This window comes from Sesamum indicum, linkage group LG15, assembly GCF_000512975.1.
Source record: "Sesamum indicum cultivar Zhongzhi No. 13 linkage group LG15, S_indicum_v1.0, whole genome shotgun sequence".
Classification (NCBI taxonomy): Eukaryota; Viridiplantae; Streptophyta; class Magnoliopsida; order Lamiales; family Pedaliaceae; genus Sesamum; species Sesamum indicum.
The window spans coordinates 4,421,046-4,429,868 of NC_026159.1; the positions used below are offsets into that span (position 1 = coordinate 4,421,046).

An 8,823-nucleotide genomic window follows, 5' to 3' on the forward strand; every position below is an offset into this window, starting at 1 on the left:
TCCAACCCCATTGTCAGTAGTTCCATTTTGGTCCAAAAGTAAGTCTTTCTGTTGATTCACCAATCTTTTACTAGATCGCCTCTGATTGTTTGACAGCAAGTTGGACTGGTGCATCTCATGTACAGCAATAGAATCTAATCTTTCTTTTAAATCCTCCAATTTTTTTAAGGTTTCAATCTGAGCAAGAATCTCCTCTCGATCAGCTCGTAGTAATTCCCTTTGTTTCTCCAATTTCTCCCTCTGCACTTTAAGTTCTTCAATTGAATTGTTCAGCTCGGTCCATTCTTGGTCCCTCTTTTCACGATCCAAATTTATCTCTCTTCTTTCAGCTTCAAGTCTCTTCATTTCAGAACTCACATGTTCTAGTTCCTCTGCTACTCTTTCTTTTAGAGAAGTAATATGCTGAAGTTCTTTCTTTTTTTCTTCCTCAAATTCCTTCTCTCTTTCTGTGAGGTAATTCTCAATTTCTTCACGTCTCTTCTCAATACAATTATTCAACTCCTTTTTCTGCATCTCAATATCCAGCATGAAATCTGCACGTTCTTTCTGAATCTTACTGAACCACTCAGCACGTTCACGCTCAAGTTCACTCATGAATGCCTCTCGATCACGAGAGAGTGATTCAAGATCACGCTTATATTGATCCCTCATTGAATCCTTCTCTGCTTTCAAGCTCTCACGCTCATCCTTCAGAAACTTAGAGACTGTTAACCTTTCCTCAGCAATTCGCTCTGCTTCTTTTACCAGCACTTCTCTTTTCTCATCAATCAACTCCCACTCAGCTTCAAATTTTGCCTTCTCTGCTTTCAAGTGGTCTGCTTCAGCTTCAAGCTCCCGCTTCTGTGCACTAATCATGTCAATCTCTTCTTTAAGTCTCAATTCAAGCGCCAGTAATTCATTTGTCTCACTTGTCATTGCCTCCACTTTCTCTTCTACATTATTGATATGCTTTTTCTTCTCCTCCAGCAAATCAGAAGACTTTTGAAGGTCAAGTTTCATCCGGCATATCTCTTCTCTATCTTGTTTGAGAGAATGTTTCTTCAATTCCAACTCCTCTTCAGCAGACAAAAGATTCTTCTGTTTTTCTTCAACTAAACTTAACCTCTCTTCCACTTCCTTTTCTTTTTCTTTAAGATGTCTTGATGCTACATCCAACTCGCGTTCTCTCTCCGTGACAAAGTCCTCTCGTTGCTTGATGTCTAACTCTTTCAACTCCCAAGCCCGCCGCTTGGCATTAATTTCATCTTCCAGCAATTTGCGCTTCATCTCAGCTTCTGCCTCAAAAGCAGAGTTTTTCATTGCCAAAGTTGCTGTGTGACTTGAAATTACCTTTTGGACATTATCCTGTAAGGGCACCAAGAGGGAAATTAAGATTAACTGACATGTGCTGAAGTAACATAATAAGATATTTCTTAGTAGCCTTCATCACTTTAGTATTATGACATTCCATTGGTAGCTTTTAAATTACCACAACTACCACCCTTTCTAAATCAATACAGGATTTGCCACCAAACTACACAGCCTTAATCACTAAACCACAATAATAAGAAACAATTTCATACAAAGTTTTGAGTGTACATGCAAACACATTAGGATATGCATGCACAAGTAAACATGTAAGAATTAAGATCACCAACACAAAGCAATATAACGTAAAAACTTAGCTACATCAATTTGATTCCACATAATAACTAACTGAATCAACTGATTGATATTAAATGGATATTACAATAAGTAATCAATGACAATGAACGGTATGATGCTAATAACAAAGTTAATCTCTTTTTACAATAGTATGTTACTAGAGCCACCATTAGCTAATTATAATAAGTAATCAATGACAATAAATAGTATGATGCTAATAACAAGGTTAAATATTAAATGGATATTACAATAGTATGTCACTAGAGCCACCGTTAGCTAATTGTAAATTTTCTCTTTCTCACATTTACATTATTAATTTGTTGGCGTCAAAGTTAATTTCTTTTTAACAAAAAAATTCAAAAGAATTCATTCAGTTGCAGTTTTGCACCAAGTCACTGGTTGAAAATAAATGCCCAAAAAGAAACAAGTTTGCACTTAAGGTAAACTAAATGTTTTCTATGACCTTCACTTCTTTCATTCATGAGAGTAGACTTACAGATTCTTTGCTCGCAAGTTTAGCTTGCAACAAAAGTGCCTCTTCCTCCTTCTTAAGAAGATCATGTTCTCTTCTGATAACAGCCTAAGAGCATAAAAATGAACTGCATGAATACTCTCCATTCAAGAAAATGAAAAGAACAGATTAAGAACACAATCTAATGATGCAATATCAATTTACTGAGCGTCAAAAGGAAAAAGGAAGTCAAACGTTAACCTCCTCTCTTGCAGACAAAGAACTTGCTTTAAGCTCCAGAGCTACTTTTTCTTCATTTAAGGATGTGCGTTCTTTATCAATGCTTAACTTTAAATCCTCCAACTCCTTCTCAAATCTCTTGAACTCTTGAGTTTTAGTAAAAACATATTCTTCCCTCTGGTTCAGCAAAGCTTGACTATCCAGTAACCTTTCTTGCGTATGCTGCAGAACTTTTTGCCTTTCAGATAAAGATTGCCTCTCAAGCTGAATCTCTTTCTCTTTGGCTTCAAAACTAATACAAAAATAACACAAGAAATTATCGATAATTCAACATTGACGGGCAAACAATGAAGCAGAGAAACTCCTGACATCACCAACAAGACAGAGGAGGCAAAAGACAAAACTAATCAACCCAAGTAAATTCAAACAACTTCCAATAAATTAAATAAGACCGTGGATGAGGGATTTTAGAAACCACAATCACATACTCAAATACCAACTAAATTTGGCTAATAAAATTTTCAAACACCACTTTGCCATATCCCCGGTATATATTATTGACAGAAGCAATTGTGTGTAGACAAATAATCTCAAAACACCCAAACCAGTGCAGAAAGGAAACCAAAGACCACCAGTCTTTCAGGATACACCAGAAGATGATTGGACAGAAGAGAAAATAATCAACTATGAACTTACCCAGATTTTGATGATATTATGCGTCTCCTTAAGTCATCTTCACGTTCTTCAACTTCATGCAGCTTTCTTTCAGCAGTTCGGTGATATCGACTGGCCTCTGCTTCCAGAGATTTTGCTGCGCGCATTTTATCCTCAGCCTCTGTCAACTTTCTCAAAGCATCTTCCATCATACTTCGTGCCTCAGCAAATTTACTTTCAGCTGCAACCTTCACCTCTGCATATTCTGTTCGCATCTCATGCAATGTCTTTTCAATCTACAGAAATTCCTAAAATCAGAATCACATCACCTTGACCTAATAATCATAGGAAAAACAGAAATGAGACCAATACATTCTTGACGCATTCTTTCTCAATGCCAAGAGCTTTCTTTAGACTATCTTCCCGTTTCTTGGCATCAGCCAAATCTGAGACATGGGAAGCCCGTTCACGCTTCAAATTCAGTTCAGCAGAATCAGCTGCAGATTTAGCTTCCTCATACTTGGACAGCCACTCCTTTCTTTCCAAAATGAGAAGCCCCATGTGGTGTTGGTGCTCGTACATCTAAAGTGGATAAAAGCCACATCAAAACTAAAAATATATACAATTGCAAACAAATGAAACCCATATGGGAACTTTTGTAGATTGAATTAAAGTATTGAACACATTTACTCGTGAAAAAGTGATTCCTTAACATTCACCAATATCTAAGAAAAAGATCAACATATGGAAAAGCAACCAGATATAGACAGCAATAATGAAAATTTTCCAGCCTACTATTCTCACATAAAACATCAAGAATACGAATAAGTAAGAAATGCAAATATAAACACAACATCCTCAAATCCTTCGCCAAAAAAAAAAAAAGGCAGAATGTGGCTGATACAAACTCTAAGTAAGATCACAACGACAATATGAAAAGCCCAAATCACAATCTCCTCAAAAATACATCTCAACCAATGCAACTACCCACGAAAGGATTTAAGTAACAACAAAATCAGAACACATCACAATTTAACAAATTATCCATATACAAACATAGAAACAAGTAATTACTAAAACGAAAGTTGCCAAAGGAAACCTCAGCTTCTAGTTTCGCTATATAGGCGATAAGTGCGGCTTTATCTCTGCGTTTAATGGACTCCTCATCAAACCCCGCTTCTTTGAGCCGTTTCCATATGTCTTCATCGCTTAAAGGGGTTTTCAAAACCCTAGCAGAACCTGAATTCGGGGAGAGTGCAATTCTTGCAGCATTCCGCGGAGTTACAGCCAATCTCTCCGAGTGAGAAGTCGCGCTCGCCATCGACTGATTAAATCAGCGATTCCAGTGCTCGAATAACGCTTCCTTGTTCCTCAATCCCCCACTGCGAATTGTTTGATTTTTGGAGTTGGGGTTTTCGCAACTTTAGTTCTGCACACTTGAGAAGAAAGTTGTGGACTCCACTGCCCCGAACTTTCTCTCTCTACTCATCTTTTTCTTTTCTTTCTTTTACTTACTTTTTATTTGGTCATTCTTCAAACTACGACGCCGTATCGGGTTTGGGTTCAAGAATAGGAAGTGGGAATCGGGCCATTTTACTACTGTAATAATTAGATAATTAGATTAGATTAGATTAAGCCGTTGATAATTATTACCTTAATTGGTATCTAAACTTTGAAAATTGAAAATTGAAATGCTACGCAAATTTCACCGATTCACATCTTTGTCCCTTCAACACTAACAAAAATAAAAGCGAGGATTAGAAAAATAAGAAAAATACAATTTACCTCATGTGTTATCATAAATATACAAATATTTCCCCTTTAAGAAAAAATAATAATTTATAACCTTATATTTTTTTAAATTGAGTAAAAATCCCCCCTCTTGCAGCGGTGCATTACATGCGCTGCCTTTGCATCTGAGAAAGATTCTGTTCAATAAAATATTATTTTATACACCACCTTTTTCTTCTTCTTTTGTCGAAGGCCAACGCCCCCATCTCCGATCACTGACCACCACCCCCTCCACACGTCCTCTTTGCGACGCCCATCGCCTATCCCCTCCCTAGCTTGTTGTCCTCCTCGAGCCCAATCCCGCCACTCCTTCCCCTTCCTCCTCAACCCCATTCCTCTAGTTTTCCCCTCGTCCTCTCCCACTGTCAATCTCTTTTCCATTCCCCATCAGTAGTCGCGGTCGCAACCTCAGCTTCACCACGTCCCCCTCCTCCTCCCCCTTCGGCACAACATCCGCCATCGTCGTCTATATCTTTATGCATATATATAATTTTATATACATAAAGATACACATTTTTATATATAAAAAATAAATTATCTCTATATAAAAATTATATATTACATATATAATTTAATTTTTTATCAAAAAGATATATAATTTTAATTTTAATTTATATATTTAAAAATTTTAAATCGTTGATGTAAAGTAAATAAAATCCACACTGTTGATCAACTAGTTAAATTTTGATTTTAGATTCATATCAAATCCAGCAGTTTATAGATAAGGTTATAAATATAATTTTATAATCAAAATAAAAAATAAAAAATTAGAAAAGGCGCGTGAAACACATTACTTCGCGTGAGGAGATTTGTTGCTTTATTTTTTAAAATACAGAGGTAAATTGCTACTATTTTTTCACAAGGGTTTTTTTTCTCTTTTTTATTAACATAGGGGTAAATTGCATTTTACCCTTAAGAAAAAATATCGATTATTTCATATTTTGAATTTTTATTTTCATTTATTGGAAGTGTACACGATTTTACAGATAAGGGCAAATGTGTCAAAAACGACAAATTTGATGTGGTGTTAGCAAAACTTATATTTGCCTAATATTCTGCACAAATACAGTCTGGATCGCTGCCAATCTTTGCTGTCTACGTCAATTATGACTTTTGACTGATTAACCAATTACTACTAATCTCTTTGTTGTTTGTACTTCTCATAGTTTAATTAATATTAATTCAAACTGAGAAACATCACATTCGTTTTAAGTACTTAAAGCTTTATAATTTTAAATTCTATCTACTCAATTAGAAGAAAGCGTGAAAGTTGCAAACTAACCGTTTTATGTTTCTTAAAATTCAAATTCAAAATTGTACAGAAAATTTGTTGATTTATATATATGTAACCAGAGGATCTGTACTCTACTCTCAACTGTAATTACTGCTCATTTTTATCTAATACTGAATGCTAACGCAACTTCTTTTTCATATAATGTTGTTATTACGAACATATAATAAATAATAATTTACGTTTGAGTGCAATATATTATCTACTTCATTTTAGATGGCCCATCTTCAAAGGAGGGTAAATTAATTATTATTACAACAAATCAAGATTGAAATTGGAAGTGGACTGGAGAGTCAGTAGTCCAAAGTCCCGACAATGCCAGTGGGCTGATCCGACAAGCCCGCTCATGTCAGCCCAACCATGAACTAACATTTCAGTTATTGTTCATACAAATGAAATTTATTATATTATAGTATATTTTAGTATTTAAATCAACATAGTTAAATAAATACTTGTTTAGGTAAAAGTGGGTGATGACTTAATTTTCATAAACAAAATTACACACATTTTAATTTCTCAAAAAATTTCTTTAATCTTCATCCACATGTATCTTGATCTAAATATATTTTAAATTTCCATGATTTGATTATAACCTATATATCACTATTTCTGGATGGGATTTGCATCGACAGTTGAAATCATAGAGAATTTATCTTTGATTTGATCTCATCGTTTACTTATCCATCCAATTATTTAACATTTTCTCCAATCCCACGTAGCAACTTTTTCGTGCGTTGTTTTTACTTTTATGTTTGTAACAAGACAGAAACTTTACACTATAAGAAAAGGAAAAGGTACAAGAGGGATAAGTTGATGGCAGGCCCTACTGTTATTACAGAATATGTTCTGCACAAATTTTCGTCACCATGCACCACAACTTTTTTGGTCCTAAACCACATTCCCGGTATTATAATTAGGTATCCACACCCAACCACATAAATAAACTCTTTTTTTCTTTTAAAAAAAAAGTTTAAATGACTAACATATACTTCCACATAGGATACCATTAGCATTGAGATTCGATATGAACGTCACGAGTTTAAATTTTATTGACATATATAGAGCTTTTTATTTTATGTTGGTGCTTTTGAGTTGACAGTGACTAACTTATAAGTTATACTTTATAATGTTGGATCCAGTGAGAATTGAAAATAATTAAGCTCGTTGAGGACGTGGTGTTGTTGTTTAATATGGGTAAATCAAAATTGAAAAGAGTATAAGGTGGAGGAATTTGTGCTAGCAGAAACATCGTAGGTTTGATTTTCGTAAAATGTGTGGATATTTGTCTGATTTACTGAGTTAATTGTAATGTGTAATTGTCTCATTGAATGTGAGTCTATGTCATATTAGTTTATTGTACTATGAATTTATTGATCGAATAATAAATCAAATTTATTATTGATATTGATATAATATAAAAGAACATTATCGTACGGTACCCAAAACAAGTTGATTAAAAAATATTATAGTTAGATTGAATGATATGAAAAGGTACAAGTTTTCTGGAAGTGAGGTTATGTTAAAGGAACAACAGGAGGAATATGTTGACATTCCATTGTGATGATAAGCTTAGAATATATAGTTTTTAGAAATAAAAGTAAGTTGGAGGGGCTTTTGGGGAGGTGCATATGCCTCCTCAGTGGCAAATATGGGTGAAAAGCTATACCCCTAACATGAATCTAGTAAAGTACATTTCTTCAGATATGTGGTACCCTATGTTTCAATCTTCATAGTGCTACAGTTAACACATCCATGCATTAATATATACCACTCATTTTTAATAGCCAAAAGTTAGTGTGTGTATATATATATTTTTGTGATTGATGATTCAATTGGTGTCCTCTGTTGAGATATTATCGTTTTTAACTTTGTATGAACCTTATAGTTTTTTTTTATTTTATTTTAAAAAAGAGTCTTGCTATAGAGACGAGACATTATGACTTATAAGCCGTTCAAACTCATCGTCTGCAACCAATTGAGACACTTGCCTACATTATCAGCCCACTAGAAGAGGGGCTTGGGATGTGCACATGGCCTCATTCTCACAGACGATGCTAAATCATATGGCTTATTACTTGATTGGTGTATGATTGCACGATGTATTGTCCGCTCTGTCTTAGTACGAACGTCACGATTTTGTCATAAAAACATGCCTCGTTAGGGAGAGGAGGAATTGGGCTTATAAGCCATTCAAATTTCTCATCTGAACGTGTGAACCTTGTTTTTTCTTTTTTTTTTTTTTTTCTCTTTTCAACATATAAAACGATGTTTTAGACATAATGCCTTTTTTCTTTGAGTAAATTGATCACAATCACATCATAATTTTAATATATATCGAGATTAGAGATCTATATTTAATCAATAATTATTATTAAAATAGAATACTAACCCACACGTTGATGGGATTCAAACAATTGTCTTGTAATTATAAGGTCTCAACTTTGTTACCTAAGCTAGACCTTGTTGAAACAGAATACTTTGGGAAAAAATGCAAGTAATCCCCTTATGGCATTGCAAATGAGCAAATTTCCTCCTATAAAAATGATTACAGAATACCTCCCTATATTTTATATTTACCTCCTTAAACAGAAGTAAATTGCTTTATTTTAAAAAACATATGAAAATAATTTTTTTTTTTTCATAAAAGAATAACATGCTTATAACATCACAATGGGATAAATTGCATTAAAGCCGAATACTTTGCATATAAAATTAGTGAAAGTTTGAATAATGTGTTTTTGAATCTTATCAA

General features: G+C 34.2%; 1 protein-coding gene across 1 annotated transcript in view; it reads right to left on the bottom strand.

Moving 5' to 3' along the window:
* The window catches only part of LOC105178331 (protein CROWDED NUCLEI 4), a 6,118-nt gene extending 1,632 nt beyond the window's left edge, over positions 1-4,486 (bottom strand). Inside the window, 6 exon segments of the mRNA XM_011101798.2 lie at positions 1-1,344; positions 2,141-2,224; positions 2,357-2,627; positions 3,032-3,285; positions 3,362-3,571; positions 4,089-4,486. The exon segment at positions 1-1,344 is cut by the window's left edge and continues 18 nt beyond it. Coding sequence (XP_011100100.2) covers positions 1-1,344; positions 2,141-2,224; positions 2,357-2,627; positions 3,032-3,285; positions 3,362-3,571; positions 4,089-4,310 — 2,385 coding nt within the window. The 5' untranslated portion in view covers positions 4,311-4,486.